General features: G+C 37.3%; 1 protein-coding gene across 2 annotated transcripts in view; it reads right to left on the bottom strand.

Annotated features, from left to right (window-relative positions):
* KITLG (KIT ligand) overlaps nt 1-20635 on the bottom strand; it is an 84559-nt gene that overhangs the window by 36470 nt on the left and 27454 nt on the right. For both annotated transcript variants that reach the window (XM_036905335.2, XM_036905334.2), the window contains exons 2-3: nt 13816-13929; nt 3419-3481 (exon numbers count right to left, since the gene is read on the bottom strand). In XM_036905335.2, coding sequence (XP_036761230.1) covers nt 3419-3481; nt 13816-13929 — 177 coding nt within the window. The remainder of the gene's footprint in view (nt 1-3418; nt 3482-13815; nt 13930-20635) is intronic.

Here is a 20635-nt window from a genome sequence, read left to right as displayed (position 1 = left end):
GCTCTGACACTCTTGCCTCCCTCTTATAAGGATTCACGTGATTAGACTAGGCCTTCCTGGCTAATCCAGGATAATCTCTCCATCTCAAAATCCTTAATTACATCTCCAAAGTCCTTTTTGCCATGCAAGGTAATACATTCATAGCCCAAGACATCCCTGAGGAGCCATTAGTCTGCCTATTACACGTTATCAAAATGCAAATCATGATCCTAGATTGGGTCTTGTACTGGAGGAAAAAAAATGCAAAAAAAAAATTTCTAAAATTGAAACACAGCCAACAGATTGAAACATTTCAGTGATTGCTAAATGTACTGAAGCTGGCAACCATACCATGGTTATGTAAGAGAAAAACCCTTTACTTAGGAAATGCACACTCAAGTATTTAGGGGTAAACAGCCAGCATGTATACAGTTTACTCAGTGGGTTTAGGGAAATAATGAAACACACATGTGCACACCAAAAGCAACCATTTAGTAAAGCAAACAAGGTGAAATGTTAAAAATAGATTAATACGGATTAAAGGGTATATGGATGTTCTTTGAATATTCTTATAAGTTTTTGGTACAAATAAAGTTAATACTCATAAATACGTAATTTACTTTAATTAAAAACTGATGAGTTTTTTACTCAAATACCACAAGCAAGTCATAGTTTATAAAATATTTAAGATGTTAGAATGACTGCAAATGTGCAGCACCAATTCAACAACTCAATTTTTTGTTCTTTCTGCAATCACATCAGTAGGAAATGGAAAGGATCAGAGATGTTTGGGAATTTTAAGGCTAAGAAGAAAGGAACAATCTAGCAATATTGCAGTTTTGCAAAGAATTTTAGGTAGAATTGGTAATTATTGTTGTATTTCAATACTAACTGGTTGATCATACCCTGCTATTTGGGAGAGAGAATCTGCTAGGTAATTTCTAAGAAAGCCCTTAGAAAAGTAACCTCCCCTTTTCAGTAGTATTTAACTGATTTTTAAAATAAAGCAAAAGATAGAGTGTATTCTAAGAGCTTTCTTCTTCCAGTGCCTCAGGGAAATTTTACCGCTTTGACCCCAGAGAATCTTGTACCACTCTGACTCTTACTCCACCCTCTATTGTTTAAAAACAAAAAATAAGGCTGCTGGGACTCTGACCACTGATAATCAGGGGCCTCTCTATTGGGAAACTCATCTGGTCTTGGCAGAAACTAAAGTTTTAAAATGAAGGTAAAACAAAGCTTAAAACTCTGTTGTTTCTGCCTAAGCCATGTGCACGGGCTTGTTCTTCCTTGCCAGCTATGGTAGCCAAGAACAGTTTCTCTAGTTGTGCCAGGATGGTGTGCCAAGATCAAATAATAGTGGACTTTTCTCAATTACAGCAACAAAAAAAAATATGTGGCAGTGAATCAGCTTTATTTTTACAAGTTTGGCTCTTGCCATTGCCAGCCAGCACGGAAATCTATGATTTAGCACAATCTATGATTATACCGGCACAAAATAATCTGTTTTGTTATTTTCAATATAACATTTGTTGTTTTTGAAAGGGCTGCATGATTTCTTTGAGTGAGCTGGGCAATCACAGGCCTAAATGCTTCTACAGTTAGAGCAGGGTGCATCTTTATTACTTAGATGCTTCCCCCAGGACACCGCACCTTGCTACTGTAGTTATTTAGCTACCCACACTCTGTACCCCAGGGTTAAGAGTCAGATGACCTTAAGTTTCTTTTTTAAGACTCTCACTTTCTAGTTGTATAACCTTGGGCAAAATACTTCTGGGCTGTAAACCTCAGTGTGTCATTTGTAGAATAAGAATCTCAGGAGCTAACCCTCCCACCTCACAGGGGTTTTCTAATCATCCAAGGAGATAAATATGTGGAATCATTTTGAGAATAAAAAGCATTACAAAAAGGCCAGATAATTTCCCCCTGGTTATTATTGAAGTTTTTGAACACAGGATAATTGAAGTGTGCTGGTAACTCAGAGTCTGGTAAAGTGCTGGCTCCATAGTTTTTCCTAAATAAATACTGGCTGCCTTGAGTGATCAAATGATTAGACCAATTAACCTGCAGGCTGCTCTTAACTTAACATTCCTATTTCCAGAGAACTCCCCCTAATTCAATAGGACAAACATTGACCTAGACTTGAGGATAACTGGTTCAATATGAAGATACATGTTCTAAGGACCTTTAGGTAGGTCATGCTAAAGTGATTACTTTACTTATGAGAAAGAAATATGCCTTTGATATTCTCTTGAAATGATAAAAAGTCTTTCAAAGATTGCTAGGTTAAGCATGTTACTTGGTGATGTGCTTAACACACTTAAAACTGGTATACTTTTGGTTGACTGATATACGTAAGAATTACTCAAAGCCTAAGACAACTTGCATAAAGTGGATTTGTAATAAGTATTTGGTAAATTATGGAGAGATGCTGGTTTGCACAGCAAGAGGTAACCCAAATGGTTTTAAATTAACTCAGGGAATGCAATACAGTAGTTAAAATGAATCAACACGGAGCAGCACATTATGTCAAAAGCATGTTGCAAAATATAAGTTCTGAAGTGGTATATGCAACAGAATGGCATTAATATAAAATACAAAAATATGCACAAAAATACACTATTTTATATATGGGTGTGCAATTTGCATTAAAATTATTAGAGCATGTGGGGCTGCTGTGCTCCGTTGCTACAACTCCAGGGGATTGTATTCTCATACCAAGCCCCAAAAACATGAATTGGAATGAAAAATTTCAGCTCAGAATACTTGTTCCTAAGAGACAAACTGACACTAAGAGACAAAGTGGGGACCAATGGAGAGAGGAAAGGAGCATACAGGGGGTGTTAGTTTATTTGTATATTTCATTATCACAAAATATATCTGAAGCAAATACTGTATAATGGTAAGGTTTGACAAGCTATGTAATGGGTACACAGGCATTACATTGTTCCCTTTGCTTGAAATATTTGAGTCTGACTTCTGATATTGTGTAATGAGAAAAATAGATTTCTTGGTTTCAATTTTTGTAAGGTTCTAAGAATCTATGGCACTGCTAACAAATCCTGAGATAAAATATTTTGTGTCCTCAAATAAGAAAGAGATGTATATAAAAGAATTTACATCATTTTACACTCAAGCCTTTTTCGGGGAAGGCTAAGGAAAAAGAGAAAAAAACCGTGGCTAGCTTTTAATGGAGATGATATTTTTTACTTTGGTAATACAGATCTAAGACACCTGCTGAAATGTCCACCTACAACTAAAGTTTAACAGTTGTTTGAGAGGTGGAAAAAACACTACATAAGTAAAATTCCAAAGATACCTTCTTTAAATCTTGACAATTAGCAAACTCCTAAATGGCAGATAATTTCCCATTTCAATACAAATGATCCCATCTCTTTTATCAGTTACTATGAAACTCAGAAATGTATAGTTTACATACCAAAACATCCATCCTGGGGACATATTTGAGGGTTATCTTATAGTCCTTTGGAAGATTTGCTACCTACAGAGACCAAAACAAGAAAGGAAAAAGAATTCATGAGAAAATCCATATATGTCAATAAATCATACTGTTTTAGGTGGTTTTTTTTTAACAACAAAAAAAGCTGTTATGTTTTTGTAAGTTCCACTTAATTTCAGTACTTACCTAGTGATTTTTCATTCTTCATTTCTCTTTGTAATCAAACACACTCTCCCAAAATAAAGTAAGTGATAATATCAATCTTCTGGACTCCAAATTCAGTAATGGGTGGTTAAGTATAATTTACTGAGTTTTGGAAACATGATCTGAATTTCAGTTTTCATCTGTGGTCTTGACATTCTCTTCCAGGACTATTTTCCTACTTGTTCTACCACAGAGGCAGTAATATAATAAAGTTTCTTGTTAGCGGTTCTCAAAGTTATGTGTTAACATCCCCAGAGAACGTGTTAGAAATGCAAATTCTCAGGCCACACCAGACCCACCAAAATCTTACTTAACAAGGTTTCTAGGTGATTTCTATGCATGCTCAAGTTTGAGAACTACTGTTCTGTGTTCATCCTAGAAAAGTGGCAGTGAAACTTCAAAACAGCAATGCTATTTAGGAGATGCAAATGCTTTCTAACTTTTTAATGTTTTTAAATTATTTGGAAAGATTCATTTCCATGACATAACTTAATCCACTCACTCAGGGTTGAACGTTTAAGATACCTCAAATATTTAGCCAGCTTCTTTTAAAGGCTTTCAAAAAAAAATTAATACGTTTCCTTCAGTCCTTTCAGCATTGGTTGAACAAGCGCCTGATTTGGACCCAGGGAATTTGGAACAAATCTAAACTCTGTTCTTTGGTTTCTCTCATTCATAAAATGGAGATAAAAATGCCCATGTCAAACAGCCAATTTACAAATTGAGATGAGTGTGACAAACACATCATAAACACTCAATCCATGTTCTTTATTGAGAACTTCATTGGCTTCTCAGAACTGTAACTGAGAAGAAGTATAACTGACTTCTGAGGCACATGTCCTGGTAAGTTGCAGAGTTCTCGGTTCTCTTTTTTCCTTTCCTACATACAGCACTGGCTCTGTCATCCACCCTTCTAGCACTGTTAAATTTTCCAGCTGAATAATATAGCCAACAGCTGACTTAGTCCACTGGGTTTTAAAACAATATACAATGTGAAAAAGTGGTTTTGCACTATTATATCTTCAACGGGTCTATGTTGCTTTTGCAGACATACTTTTGCCCCCTTCATACTGTCTCTGAAAACTTTAACTGTTCCCCATAGTAAGCTGGGATTGCATACATATGGACTAGATCATTTCTGACATGTCTGCCATAACACAATCCATAAGTTTCTTCATGTCAATGTCAACAGCTTCTAGAAATCAGAGGGGAACTATGGAAGTAACATGTCAAATTTTCCTGACTACCATTTTACCTCCTGTGGTACCACCTCATAGTCATCTCAGCCTCAAGCCTAACATTTAGCAAATATTTACTATATGCCAGGCACTGTGCTCATTAATGGACTGATCCTGCCCAGTCCTCGGATCCCTGTGGCAAGTTTTCTCTATCTAACAGATGAAGAACAGGAGGGTCAAAGAGGTCAAGTAACTAGGGTCACACAGCTACATATTACATCTGGATTAGAACTCAGGTCTCTGACAGCACAGCTTCCATTGACTCTTAGCTCTACTACATATCTTCACCTACTCTCTGCACACCTGTCCAGGGTATTTTCCTCTCATGAAGCTCCCCATGATCCTTCCTCATGCCCTTCCCAATGAAATGCTAGAATCCTCACTGCTTATTGAAAACACATCTGGGCTGCTACAGATGGTGGTGTTTTTTATTTTTAATTTAGGAGTTACTCTCTTATTATACTTTCTCCCTCTCGATCAAATTTCCCACCATGCTTCCAAAATTTGTCTTTGGATCTTCACCCCCATCTCTGAAAATCAAAATGACCTAATAATTTTATGTTAGGCCTGGGGGAAGATCAATCACGTAAATGTTATAAACCAGCCATTCCAAATGGAGAAATGTGTCAAGAAGTGACAGAGGTTCTGAATGCAAGCCACTTGACAAGCTAGCACCTATCTAACATAATGTACATTATCAAAAATAAAGAGGTGGTCAAATTATTAATCAGAAAACTTATACACTTAAAAAGGAAAGAAAATGTAAGGGGTATACTGGCCAATAATTATGTCAATAACTTGTATATAAAAATTGATTCAAAGAAGTCAAAGAAATAAGTTCTCCGGCCAGCAAATTGAAATTTCCACACCTTGCTACTTGTAGGGTGCATACTAATTTATGTTTTTTAATTGACTGACTGATACTTAATTTCTGATGTGACTAGAAAGAAATACTATTTTTTAAAATGCTTCACAATTTATAACATGCTTTCCTATATAGTTTCTATCACAATTCCATGATACAGATATTATTAAGCCTAATTACAGAGGAAGACCTGGAGCTAATAGAGGTTAACTGGAATCTCAAGGTCACAGGCATGAGGAGTTCCTGGTGAGGTGGAATGCAAACCTTGGTTCTGTGTTCTGGGCTCAGCGCAGTTATCTACAGAGTAGCCTCCCTTTTGTGATTTTCTTAGCTTGCATGGGTTCCTTTCTAATTCCATTTGGAAGAGAACTTTGGTAGTCAAGTTGTAGATTTTTATGGTCGATACATGACTTATGTTCCTCCAAGCATTTAAAATATGCTGAATAGCACTCATAGAGCACAGATACCCTTATGATCAGCTTCTCTTATGTATATTGATCATTAGGGAAACTGTTAGACTAGAGGAAGCACTTAGCCAAGGAACTTGGAAGTTGTTCCTTTGAAATAGTCAGTTGGATGTAGAAGTCACAGCACAGATTTTGGGGGGACAACACACTGTCCAGGTTGGTTCCAAGCCCTTCCATATGCTAACTCAGAGATCTTGGCCAAGTTACTTAATTTACTTTACCCTCAATTTCAGCATTAAGTATGGAGTGTGAATGAGTAGGAGTTTTTATTAGTTGCAAGGGAATGGGATACTCTAGATAGAGGAAGCATCATGTGCAAAGACAGGAAAACAAAGTGTGTTTGGGAGACTATGCATGGATAAATCAGGATCCAGCAGATAAGAGAGAGGGGATATACCAGGAAAACCATCAGAGAGAGACCTGAATGGTGGGCTAAGGAAGGCAGTGAAGTTAGCGGGTCTAGCTCTGCCACCAGAACCCTATAGCCAGTCACTTCTGCCTTAGGCACATTGCTTCCTCTCTGTGGAACTTCAGTTCCTTGTTGGTAAAATGAAGAGGGTGAACTAGATAATCACTAAAAACTTAGTTAAATTTAAGTTTCTCATGTAAGCAGTGGTGCTACACTGAATGTGTTTGAGCAGGGAAGGAATAAGATAGTAAATTTAAGAAGATTATTTTTTAAGGATGGACAGGAGCAAAGAGAATAGATGGGAAATATCTGAGAAGACCATGAGGGAAGAGCTGAATGTGCTTTCAATATTTATACAGAGACTGGAAACTGAAAAAGCAGAAACATGGTTTAGATTTCAAGGAAATATCCTGTTGGTGGGTTCAATGAATAGGTAACCAAGACTACAGGTTTTGAAAACACATTTATTCTAGTAAATTAAGTTCAGGGCTAAAAAGTAAAATAAAACTTTACCAAAGGCCAAATTATTCTGGCAAGCTCTTTTGATGACAAGGATATCAATACTATGCCAGATTGTAAAATACATAAAGCTGTAAAAAGAAGTAACTCTGTGACGACCTCACTCTACTAGACAGGCTATATTTGCTATCACTTTGGACATCTTAAGGATTGACCATACTCAGTGACATTGGAAAGAGAAAAAAAAATGTGTATGGGCACAACATGCGGAAATGCTGGAAACTCAGCCAAGAAAAAGTCTTTGCAAGCCAAACAGGCCCTGGCTGAATACCATACCCTGCAGGTATTTGGACTCAGAAGAAAAACAAAGTCAGAACACTTAACTCCCTTCTCTAGGTCACTCATCTAAAATCTTTGGATCTCATGATGTGAATGTCATTTGAAGTCTCCAAATCTCAAGAAATCTGTGGCTTCTTAGACATCCCGGTGAGACACTTCCTTGACTCAGTTGTTTCTCCCAAGTTCAAAGTACCAGTCAAAAGCAGCAGGAGCTCATTATTCCTTTGACAGTGTACATAAAATGTTGTGCATATATGAACCTTTTTATGGAAAGAGTCCACAGCTTTCAGTCTCATCAGCCCCAGGGAAGTTTAAGAATCACTGCTGTAGAGGAAAAATTATCTCCATTGTATTTAAATATCCCAGTTCACTCAGTTACAGCAGCTTGGTATGTGATGTGGGTTGTTCAGTCTTCAGAATTATCACTGGAGAAAGGTTTCTGCTTTTATTTTTCCTTGTAAATCATCTCCTGTTTATATTGACCAATCATCTAACTTGCCAGTCCAATTACCTTTAGTTTAGTATTTGTTGTTTTTTTCTTTAATGATAATTAGTGATTTATAAAAAAGATAACAATGTCACAAGACTTCTCTCATCTCTTCTCAGTGACGAATACCTAACTGAAGTTAGATGACCTTGTCTCCTCTCAAAAATGATGAAGAGATGAAAAACATCCTTTGGTCTACTTCACAGACACCCCTTAAGATGATGACCCAATTCAGCAGTACTGATCGAAATTTCTACAATAGGATCACTTCCTAATCATAAGATAAAGTCACTACCACCTAGGAAATAAAGTTCAAGGTTTCAGTGATAATCCTTCAATTGCAGTTGACATTATATATCTTAAATCAAGACAATCATAACTTATGAACTGGGTTCTTGTGCTCCAGAGGTAGGCAGTTGTGGGTTTAAACCTCTACTCAGCTCCCTATTTCCAGATAAGAGTGCTCAAGTTACTTACCTTTACTAGTCCTCAGCTTCCTAACCAATAAACTGGGGGTAAAAATAATAACCTCCAAGGGTTGTGATAATTAAGGAGTGAATCCATGCGAAGTGCTTTGGGTGCTCACATAATAACTACTACTTTAAGAAGTCAAAGAGCAGGGGAGTAGTACCTAAGTGTTTTATTCTATAAAGGAAAAATAATTTTTCTTCATGATAAGACTGACACTCTTGGAATATAGTAGGCCGTCTAGTTGTTAATTTTCACAACTATTATTTCTAATACACTTCTGTCCTTTGAATACTAAAAGTTCTAAGTTTAGTTTTAAATAGAGACATTTCTACTGACCACAGGAGCAGAAATCAAACGCTAAATGTTGTAAACTAATAAAAATAAACTTTAAAAACCTATTGAGGAATCAAACCATTTGTTTCTTCAATGGTCAAACAGAACTATATGAAATCTCAGCTTTTAAAGTGAAGATATGCTTAGAAAAGCTCAGAATTCATCTAGAAACGGGAAGACTTGGAGACTCCAACCCTCTCTGTTAATGCAGTGGTAATTCTGTATGAAGAACACTGTATTTGAAGAATAAAAATCAGAATTATTCAAAATTGTCCATTCAAGATGTGAAATTTGTTAATCTGAGGATATGTTTATACTCTCTCATTATGGTAAACTTCCAAAGTCACATATTAATATAACCTATTTAAAATAAGTGGCTACCGGAAGGCCAGGAAAACCATTAATTCCTCAGTTTTCATTCTATTCTACTGATTTGCAGACTGACCTTGAAAAGGGAGAGTAATTTCACCTTCACAAATGGGAGTGGGGCAGCGACCTACCTTAAACGTTTTGAGGAAGACAAAATTTCTCAATAGATATTTAAAGAAAAAGAGATTTTAAAAAAGCAACAAAGTCGCATTTAACCCAATTCCCCCAGATGCAGGAAAAATATCATCACAAATGAAAGGAACAGTAGGAAGAACAAGAAGGGAAATTAATTTGAACTATGTCAGTGTCTGGATTCTTCCTTACACTAACACAACCATTAAAAGCTGCAGCAAACTGTCACATGGATGCAAGTTTTTGAAGTTTGATTCATTCTCTTTCCAGATACTTGACCCTTTCTTTAGGTAGGTCTAACTTTGCCATTTAAAACAAGTCTTGCAACATTTTTTAGAAACAAAGCAAAATGTTCTGTAAATAGATGAACTGTTATGCTAAGTAAACATGCCAGAAGGATTCCAAGTGAAAACCATGGGGACAGTAGGGGTAGTACAAAGTGTCCAAGAAGAAATTAAAAAAAAAAAAAAAAGAAAAAAGAAATGACAGTAAGGTCATAAATCATGTGCTTCTGTGTCATGAGAACCATTCCAACCAAGCAAACTTAAGGTCTGTGGGCACAGTATGAGCTGTCACCTAATGTAGAAGTAGATCTAGACAGACTGTAAAGGAAAAATTTCAGTTGAAGAAATTACTGTGGGCACAAGGCAAAAAATACTGTCAACCCACCTTCTTACCCTCAAATAAAGTGTATCAAGGTTATGCCTGCAAAGCAAATTCCTCTTGCTCTATATAATTCCTTTAGTCAAGGCAATACTGAATTATTAAAAAGCGCAACCTGTATCATTGTGGAATAAAAGAATTTCGGAGCTAAATAAAGGCCTCTAAAGTTATCTAATTTAGTAGTTCTTACCTCTCTTGGGATCATAGAATTCTTTGGGAAGAAGATGAAAACTATATATCCTCTTCTCAGAAATGCACATAAACACATAGACACAATTTGGAGTTCCATTTGCAAGGGTTTGAAGTTTATGGATTCTAGATTAAGAACTGTTGAGCATGTCTTTGTTCCTCCTTTTCAAAACCAGAAACTGAATCCCAGAGAGCTTCATTCAGGATTTATTATATATACATAGCTAAGTAATATCTGAATTGGTATTCAAGCAATCCAGTATGCCTGATTTACTTCGAGATGCTTTGTCCCGCTATTCTTTATAGAGATGTGGTTATATAAATCCATAAAACTCAAGTCACTCATGTTGCTGTTTGAATTAGTGACATTAATGAGTTTTACTCTAAGGATGGGAACACAGCTTCTTTTCAAACATGAAAAATAACCATTGTAAGTATGAAAGCCTAAGCAGTGCAGGCACTTCTATGAAAATATCACCTGAAATGCTAGCCATAAATATTAAGGCTCCTACACCTCATCTACACATGTTGAGATTCAGTATTTTTGTGGTGGGGCCCCAACAGCTGTACTTACTAAGTAAATACCTACGAGATTGTGATCGGATGGTTCTCAAATGATACCCCATAAATGCAGATTTAAAGCAGCAGCTTTCATATACTTTTTTCATCAGTTCGATTTTTTTTTTAGAAGCCAGATACATATTTGGAAACCCAGACATATATTTGGAACCTCAGACACATAAATAAAAGCAGAGCGGCTGGGTGAGCTCTAGGAGTCAGTCTGAAAACCACTGTTCTAGAAGACATCACACTGGTAATGGGACCAGGAACTGGGCTTCACCATCCTCGGGTCTCAGTTTCCTTAATTATAAAATAGTTTTCCCAGATTGTCTCTAGATTCCCTTCCAGCTTTGGTATCCTATGATCCCCCAAACTACACTACTACCACTACCTAATATTAAGCAGGCACTTCCTGTGTTCCTAGCACTGTTTCATTAATTTATTTAATCCTTACAATCACTCTCTGAGGTTACTTATTGTCAATACTGAAGAGGAAACTGAGGTGATGTGACAATAACTTTGGTAAAACGATTCATATACAGATTCTCTTACTTAATCTACGCCCCCAAATATGAAGTAGGACCTGAGACTCAGAAAGACAGTTACATTCCAAGGTCAAAACGCTGAGACTTAACTCAGGTTTGCCCCATTCCAAAATCCATTCTCCTAACCAGTACACCAGCACAGGTTGAGGCCTATGTTATAACCGTAAAAACTTTTAAATGGCAAGTTATATGTTGTAATTGTGGTATTAGTGACTAGTGACATGCATTTATATTTTTATAGAGATGGTTTATCTCCCAAACTGGACTATTAACACATTAAGATCAGGGATTACTTCTCCATTTCCTAGTCGAAGACACACAGCATACAGGCTGTGACTTATGTAGATCTTTAATTAGAAATGATTTTCTGAGTCCTATTTTTTGTTAACTTGATTTTTTGCACTAACCCAAAGTAAACATACTAATTTCACTAGATCAACTCTTGAACTTAAAAATTTTCCCCAAGTCAGTTGCTGAAAGAGGAAAAAAACAACCTTGTTTTCTTCACATCTGTCTTGGGGTGAGGAATTATATTTTAGTGTCAATATTAATAAGTATCCCTTTTTCGTTACTGTTTCCTGTCATGTTTCATTGTATCACCTGACAAGTAACAGAGTGCAAATAAGCAGACGGTTAAAGACAAGAATAGAAAATCTTGGAAGGTGCTTTTAATATCTACCTATGCCACTTGAAAATACTGGCTTGACATTTTCACAGAAAGTGGTACTCATTCAGTGGTATTCTTCAAACACTTAGCAAATGCTACCTACAAGTAATTTTTCTTAAATACCATGCTAAACTTGGATATGCTTGGTCCGTGGGCAAATATACCATCATCTTTCAACTATGATCCCTTGTCCATATACTTGAAATTTGCTCCTTAGGACCACTGCAGATCACCCGGGCTCATTACAGCTCTGCAGTTATACTAGCAGTCCCATGAGAGCTGTAATTTCCCAGTTATTACCTTCTTTATGAATATTTTTGAGACTCATATTAATTTGACATCCATATAAATCTATAACACAGATAAAACTAGTCATAAAAGAATTGAGATTAAATGAGAGTCAAGACACTCTGGTCTCTAAACTTTGACCAAACAGACCATCTACAGCAGAAGTACTTAACTCTCCTTTCAGAAATTTCAAAAACTGTAGGTGCCTGGAGCACTTCCTCAGACCTAGTGTATCAGTCTCTTGGACTGGGGCCCAGGAACCTACAATTTTAATAAACACCACACATGATCACAATGCTCACCACAGTGAAGCACATCATTTCTTCATTCACTGGCTAACCTTTAATGACTACCTTCTACTGGTACAAAATTTAGATTATAATAGTGCATTTTTCTTTTTAGTATAGTTTCTTGGGTCACAAACTAACAAGCAACTTGGGGAAAAGAACCAGGATAAGTTTTTTTTTTAATACTTCCCCCTCAACCGCAACACAACCCTATACCCAGTACTGAGCCGGGCACAAGACAGTAGGCAAGTGTTGCACTGCTTTGGCTACCAGACCAGGCTGACACATCTTCAGGTCTTGCATCAGGGAATACTTTTAAACCTGGACCCGCTTGGGTGTCTTTCTAAGGAATCTGCATGAACTGTGTGTGTGTGTTCTTCTTCTGCACTGAGGCTAAACTAGCAAGACTCTGACCCTACCATTCTACTTCTCTTTTGAAGGCTGGCTATAACCCCCCAAAAAAATTATGAACAGGGGAATGTGTATCAAGAGTAGGGAAGATACGTATCTCAACAAATATACTTTTCTTTTTTTTAATTCATATTACAACCCTCACTTTCCTATTCTGGTATCACCTCTGTTCTCTGCCAATATTCAGATAACTGAATGGCACTTGGCTATTTTGAACCAGGAGCTTGCAAAACTGCTTTCCCCTCAAACTTTGTCATCCTGCAAACACATGCTGTAGCCCAAATGAACAAGTAAAATCTCCCCAAGAGCATGAGAGCTTGGAAGAGTACATTCCAGATGTTTTCTCTCTCCCTGGAGTATGCATTGAAGAGAAGCATGGCATAAAGCCGGCAGTGACCAAAGGGCACCAGGGTAAAATGGCTTTTGCTGGGGGAAAAGGTCCAGTGTGGCAAATGTGGGAGATGAATCTGTTCAACATTTGGACAGCAAATCACTCCCATTATGTTCACCAACGGAACAAATACACACCCGCAGAGGGCAGGTCTTCATGTTGTTTGGAAGGGGAGAAGGGCCATCTCAGATCTCCTTTGGTTAGACTTATTAGAGGAAGATAGAAAGTCATGTATAGGGGAAATAAGACACCCTGAGGAACTCACTACAGATACAGTGGGGAACAAGCTGGTGCTGGCACATGAGCACACAGAGAATCCCCAGTGCCCTTTATGGCCTGTGACAGAGATGAAAAGACCAGCAAAGAAACAGAGTCACTGCAGTTGTGTTCAGTGAGCCAGTTTTGTCTCCAGATTTCCCAAGACCTGAAATAGGTCCTTACATGCTCTCTGTAAATCCAAAATATGTCCCTACCTGCTCTCTGTAAGCCCATAAATATAATTCAGTGATTTCTTTCCTTGTCTTAGAAAGAACTAATAAGGGGCAGGAAAACAACTGGCCGAGAGAAAGAGTCACAGCTCTTGAAAGCAGTCCTGACTTACCAATTTAGTAACGTCTTTCACATCATCAGTGACACGGTTCCTGCAGATTCCTTTAGCTTTGACCAGAGGATTCAGTAGGAGCAGTTGAAGATAAATGCAAGTGATAATCCAAGTCTAAATGAAAACAGAAAAATTGCTGGTGACTATCAGCTAAAATCTATAACCACTCAAACTATTAGCATCTTATACCTTAATGTGGAAAAGGCAATCTACCACATTAAAAAAGAAAACACTCCTGGCTTAAATACAATTAAATGCTAAGTATTCAAACTATGCTAACCAAATTTAAAAAAAATTCTCCATTAAAATGTGGTTTGGATTTTTCATTTCAATGACATTATTGTTAACTTTTATCAACAGTTTTCTATAACCAATTTCCTAATGACAATTAGGAATGATCTTGTGGTAACATGTAAATGATTTATTACTTAAGGTGTTTTCTAAAAACTAGGGAATGCAAAACATTTATACATTAAGGCATCAAAAGAAACTTTCTCTACTTTAAATGTAGACTGCTTGGCAAGTAACAACATATCCTAAACAGTGCTTTAATCCAAGAACCTACAATAGTACACCAAGTTAAAGTGAGGACAGGAGAAAGAATTCTAGATCTAGAATAGAATTTTACTTAACTTCTGAGACATCAAAAGAACTGTTGTTTTGAATCACAAGCTTTTTAGCTGTTTAATAAGGAAAAATATTTCCCTAGTTAATAGAAAGACATTTGGGAACCCTAGCAAGAAGTCATCATACACACACCTGTATTCCTGCACAACTCCTTGAAAAAATAACACTTTCAACATGTATTATAGTCACTTTTAGGCATGGCTTATTTTTTCTTATTACACTGCATTTAAGGCTTTTAAGAAATTGAGCATCTGATTTTTTTCCAGTATCTTCCAAACACATAACACAGCACCTTGCATATAAAAAGCTCTTAATATAAATATTTGCTTGGTCACTGACAAATCAGTGACCAAAGTAGAAACAGTCCAATGCTTCAACCCATTACCAATTTATTGAGCAAGTATTATGAGATGGGGCTGTGCCAGTCACTAGAGCAGAAAGGTTTATGAAAGTGCCCTTGAAAATCAGAGGCAGGTAAATAAATAACACCTGCATTCTGTGATAAATGTTTTGGAAACACAAAGGAGGAAGCAATTAATCAGCTAACCTTTGGGGAGAACCAATGGCAAGAAGAAAGTGCCAAGAAAAGCCAGAGAAAAAATATGTCACTGGCTGGATTTTGGAGGACAAGGAGGAATTTGTAAGAGTTGACAAGGAAGGGTAGAAAATTCCAGGAAAAATAAACAGCCTGAGCAAAGTCATGGAGTTGTGAAGGTATTTTAAAATGTGAGAGTTCTTTTCTGTGTTAACATTCATCTATGGTATCTGAAAATTACACAAAAGCCCATGTGTACATGGCTAAAAATCTTTCCTATTTTTGTAGCTAAGTATGTACTAAAGGGAACTGGATTATGCTGACAAGTGTATATATATATATATGTCAAAATTCAACAAGCTGCATACTAAGATTTGTGCATTTTATTGTATGTACCTCAATACAAATTTTTTTTAAAAAAGCAAAAAAGATTCACAGTGGGATTTTAAAATTTTTAAAAAGGAAGTGGATTATTATTTTCAATTAATATCTACAAGATGATTAGATACTATACCGGACCAAGTGATATTATCATTCACTATAATTTCTAAGATTATGTATATAATAATGGCTTATAAACAAAATTAAAAGCCTTTTATTGTTTTATCATTGTGATCTATTTAGCAGTAATCCTGCTTAATTTTGGTTAAGGCTACTCTGAGCACTGTAGGATCACGCTCCCCATCATACCATCACCCTTGGACCAAAATGAAGACTAAATTGTGTAATTGATTTGTTTGAGGGATTCTTCTATTTAGGCAATCCCAACATATAAAATCTCCTCTAGTAACTTAGTCTTCCTTCAAGTATATAAATTAAACTCAAGTTTTCTTTATATTCTCATTACTAAGACCTAACCTCCCCCACCTTGAAGTATATTTCTCAAAGACCCTCTGTAGTGATGTCCTTTGAACCCTCCCTAAGGATCTCTGTAAATGGCCAATCTTACTAAAAAATACATTGATATTCCAGGGTCTAAGAAATACAAAGGCATAAATTCTGTTCTCTTTACCATACCTTATGACTGGTACTGAGAAACACTAACACATTTGTTCACTCACTCATTCATTCAGTAAATATTTATTGAGGATTTAGTGTGCTAGGCATTTTTTCTAGATGCTTGGAATATATTAGGGGAAAAAAAGGCAAAAAAATTCCTGTCCTCAGGAGGCTTGCCTTCTAGTGAGGGAAGGCAGACCATAACCAATAAACAGTAAGTAATGAGATTATAGAGTACACCAAAAAGTGTTAAGTACAGTGGAAAAGTAAAAACTGTATCTAGATAAAGGGGTCTGGACTACAATGCCTCCTCTGCTCTCCCAGCGCGGGGGTCCTGGGTTCAAGCTCACAGCCACGAAGCACTGGAGGCTCCACCCAGCACCAGGTATGCTACTGAGCTTGAGGGAAGGATAGAGGCCATGCAAGAAAAGAGCGTGCACAGCAGGGCAGGAGTCACATGCCTCCCAGGCAGGCTCCAGGGTCTGCATATTGCTGCACGCTTGGCATGTGCATGTCAAGGGAAGGCGATGCTGGGAGTGCAGGATCACTTCTTGGGCTTCTGCTTCACTGGTTGAACAGCCCCTTCAGGACAGGCAGTGAGCTCCCATTCATTCTCCAGCACAGCTACTCACCACCAGTCCCAGTCCCAACAGTTAAGTATGTACAAGTGCTTGTTCTGCTGTCTGGTCACTTCAGCAGGATTGTCTTAGATGAAGGATAAGTATACTCCTATACATAGCTGGAGTTCTTGTAGGGGGATTATAGAGGGCCAAGACCCCAGATCTAGGGAAAAAGCCCCAGAACTAGCTGGTACCCCTTTCTTTACAGAGATTGTAGTATGTGGGGAACCAGCTTGATTTTTTAGACGGGGTGGTATTTGGCGGCACCTCATTGAGAGGACAATATTTCATAAAGATTGGATGGAACTAAGGGAGTGAGCCATGTGGACAGAGAGAAAAGCTACTACAAAGTGCCTAACATCTATTTAAGGAACAACAGTAAACTAGGAGGCGGTAGATTATAATGCTAATGATGTCACAGAAGGAGAATGGAGAAGCCAGATCATGCAGGGTCTTAAATGGAACTCACCACAGGATTTTGAGCAAAGGAGAGGAACATTAAAAAAAAACAACTTGTCTGACAGTTTGTTACAAAGCTAAACAAATGATGACCATTATGACCCAGCAATTGCACTTCTTGGAATATACCCTAAGGAGCTGGAAATTTGTATCCACACAAAAAACCTGAACACTGATTTTCATAGCAGATAATTCATAATTGCCAAAACCTGGAAGCACCCAAGATGTCCTTCAGTAGGTGAACTGATAAACTGGTACATCCAGACAATGGATTATTATTCAGCACTAAAAAGAAATGAGCTATTAAGCCATTCCAAGACGGGGAGGAAACTTACGTGCATATTATCAAGTAAAAGAAACCAATTTGAAAAGGCTACAAACAGTATGATTCCAACTACTATGACATTCTGGAAAAAGCCAAACTATGGATGAGTGGAAAGATCAGTGGGTGACAGGGACTGGAGAGGGAGGGAGGAATAGATAGAGCACAGAGGATTTTCAGGGCAGTGAAAATGCTCTGTATGATACTATCATGGTAGATATATGTCATTGTATATTTGTCCAAACTCAGACTGTACACCAAGAGTGAGCCTTCACGTAAGGTACAGACTTTGGGCGATCCTGATGTGTTCATGCAAGTTCATCAGTAGTAACACATGTACCACTCTGGTGGGGAATGTGAATAATAGGGGAGGCTATGCATGGGTGAGGCAGGACATATATGGGAAATCTCTGAACCTTCCCCTCAATTTTGTTGTGAATGTATAGCTGCTCTAAAAAAAAAAAATGAAAAGTCTTTAAAAAAATTACGTTGATTGCTGTGATGAGAACAGACTTTAGTTCTGACAATAAGTAGGAACAAAGAGACCAGTCAGCATGCTATAAATCCACGCAAGAAAAGGTTGTAGCAATGCATTGACCAGAAATGGTTAGATTCTTGTTGTCTCCTGCAGGCTGAGCCATTAGGATTTCCTGACAGTTGGAGTGTGATTTGAGAGAAGGAGTCCAAGATGATTCAGGCCTGAGCAGCTGGCAGGATTGTGTGGCGTCAACTGATACGGAGAAGGCTGAGGGAAGGGAAGGTCTGGAGGGCAGATCAGGAGTTAAGTTTTGGGTGTTCTGAGGTTATTTGAATCTAGATTAAGGAGGAAGGTTTGGCCTGGATATATATAAATGGAACCTTTGATACATAAATGGAATTTTAACCAAGGGGGAGATGAGGCCATCAAGGGATAAGTACAAATAGAAAAAAGAACAAAGGATGATTCCTATGGTGCTCTGACCTTCAGATGTCTGGAAAAGGATTTAGAACTCACAAAGGAGCCTAAGAGAGAAGCCAAGTTAAAAAAAGAAAAGTACCTTAAGGAGAAGGATGTCAAACTAAGTCAAATACTTGTAATAGGTCAGGTAAGAAGAGGACTGAGAACTGACAGCTGGACTTAGCAGAATAGAGGCCACTGGTGATGTTAGTAAGAACATTTTCATTGAAGCAGTTATAGGAAAGTGCCAGTCTGGAGTCTTTAAGGGAACATGAGAATAATTAGAATATAGGCAGCTCTTCGAAAGAGTTGTCCTTCAAAGGAGAGCAAATGAATCAATAAATAAGTAATAAAGCAGGGTGGTAGTAGATAAGGAATTGGGTTCAGGGGAAAAATTTTATTTGTAAGATGGAAGAAATACCAGGTTGCCCACATGCCTGTGGGGATATTCCAGTAAGAGGATACACCTGGCAATGTGGGTCAGAAAAGAGGGAGCTGCTGAGCAACGTCCTTGAGAAGGGAAGAAGCGGTGAGATCCAGTTTTCAAGCAGAGGCCCTGGCTTTACATAAGAGCGTGTCTAGTTCACCGGTGCTATCAGGCTGGATGCCTGAATATGTAAGCACTGGTGCTGGTGTTTTCTGAACAATAACGGCTACCATTTTACTGAACACTTACTGTGTACCAAACATACTGTGTATCTTATCTCAAACAAAATTTAAGTTTTGTATGTCATAATTTTAGAAGACAAAGCATTTGAGATTTAGAGAGATTTGGTGACTTCTAAGTGGTAAAATCAATATAAAAACCTAGGTCTGTCCAGTTCTGAATCCTGTCCTCTTCACCACACCATAGACAGCATCTCCAGGAAGCTGTTAGATCACTGATGAGAGGACTCTGAGAACTCATCTCTAAAACTTTAAATAGTAATTTTTCAAACATCAAGCATGTTACGGACAAGTTTGTTCCATTTTCCATGCAATACTTGAATATTCTGAATGTTTCAGATTACCATAATATACCTTCTTTATGAATATACCTTCTTTGGTAGTTTTTAGAAAAATATACTAATACAGATTCTATAAAAACCGCAGAATAATTTCACCAGGGCATCATCGATATTTTTTTGCATCTGCAAAGATATGATTATGCTTACTTTATAGGAATCTATTTGATCAGGGCTAAAATTAAATCTGTTAATACATTCATATATCCTGACAAACCTATTGCTTGAAACACTATTTTAAAGCTTTAGATAAACTCACATTGTAATTTAATTTTATATACACTTTGCTCCTGGTAAGGAACATTTACTTTGCATAAAATTCAACAATTCACTCTGCATAACTAAACATGAGGATGGAGGAGTAATGAAGGTAGAAATATTTTAAGAACTCTGCACAGCAGTAGAAATACCTCCTCCATCAGCCTGCTCATGAAAGACTGAAATGCAGAGCTTACTTCTTTATATGGAAAGGGAATTTTTCAGTTTTATTCTATACAGAAATCTTTCTAACACACAGTACACACCCTTCTCTGATTCCCTAAACAATGGATAGAAACATTAAACTTTTTTGATGATTCATGTTCATCAAATAAAGGGACGTCTAAGTGAAATAAGCCAGACACTGAAAGAAATATCATATGCTCTTACATATATGATCTTGTTAAAAAAAAAAAAAACCCTCACACTTATAGAACTCCCAGTAACAAAGAGTAGAATGGAATGGAAGGTACGAAAGGGTGGAGGAAAAGGGAAGATATTGATCAAAGGGTTCAACAGGATGAATAAGCTCTGGAGTCCCAATGCACCCAACAGTGGCTACAGTTATTAATACTTCATTGCATACTTGACATGTACTAGAGACTCTCTCAAGCGTTCTCACCACACACATGTAAAAGGGTAACTGTGTCGTAATACTTGGATTGTGGTCATCATTTCACAATGTATACATATATCAAAACATCACATTTTTATACCTTAATTATTTGTCCATCAGCCTCAATAAAGCTCAGGGGGTTTGGGGTAAACAGTTTGAGTAAATATTTGTGACTGCCCTTATCCAAGCTGGTCCAAATTACTGTACTTGTTTGAATGTTTTAAAATTTTTATTTCAGTTTTTGTTCAGTTTATCAGTTTACCTGTTTCTCCCAGACTCGCAGGTCATTATTTACAACATATTTTTACTATTAGAATGCCTATTTCTAGTTTTCTGTGGGTTCCATGGCAAACAGAACACATGGCCCATGGTGGGTTCTTATGGTAGGCAGAATAATGTTAAAAAGATGGCCCCACCCTAATTCTTGGACCTTGTAAATATAT

Source organism: Manis pentadactyla, chromosome 10 (genome assembly GCF_030020395.1).
Source record: "Manis pentadactyla isolate mManPen7 chromosome 10, mManPen7.hap1, whole genome shotgun sequence".
NCBI classification, from domain to species: domain Eukaryota; kingdom Metazoa; phylum Chordata; class Mammalia; order Pholidota; family Manidae; genus Manis; species Manis pentadactyla.
The sequence above is the reverse complement of the archived record's forward strand: the minus strand, read 5'-3'. Positions and strand labels throughout refer to the sequence as shown.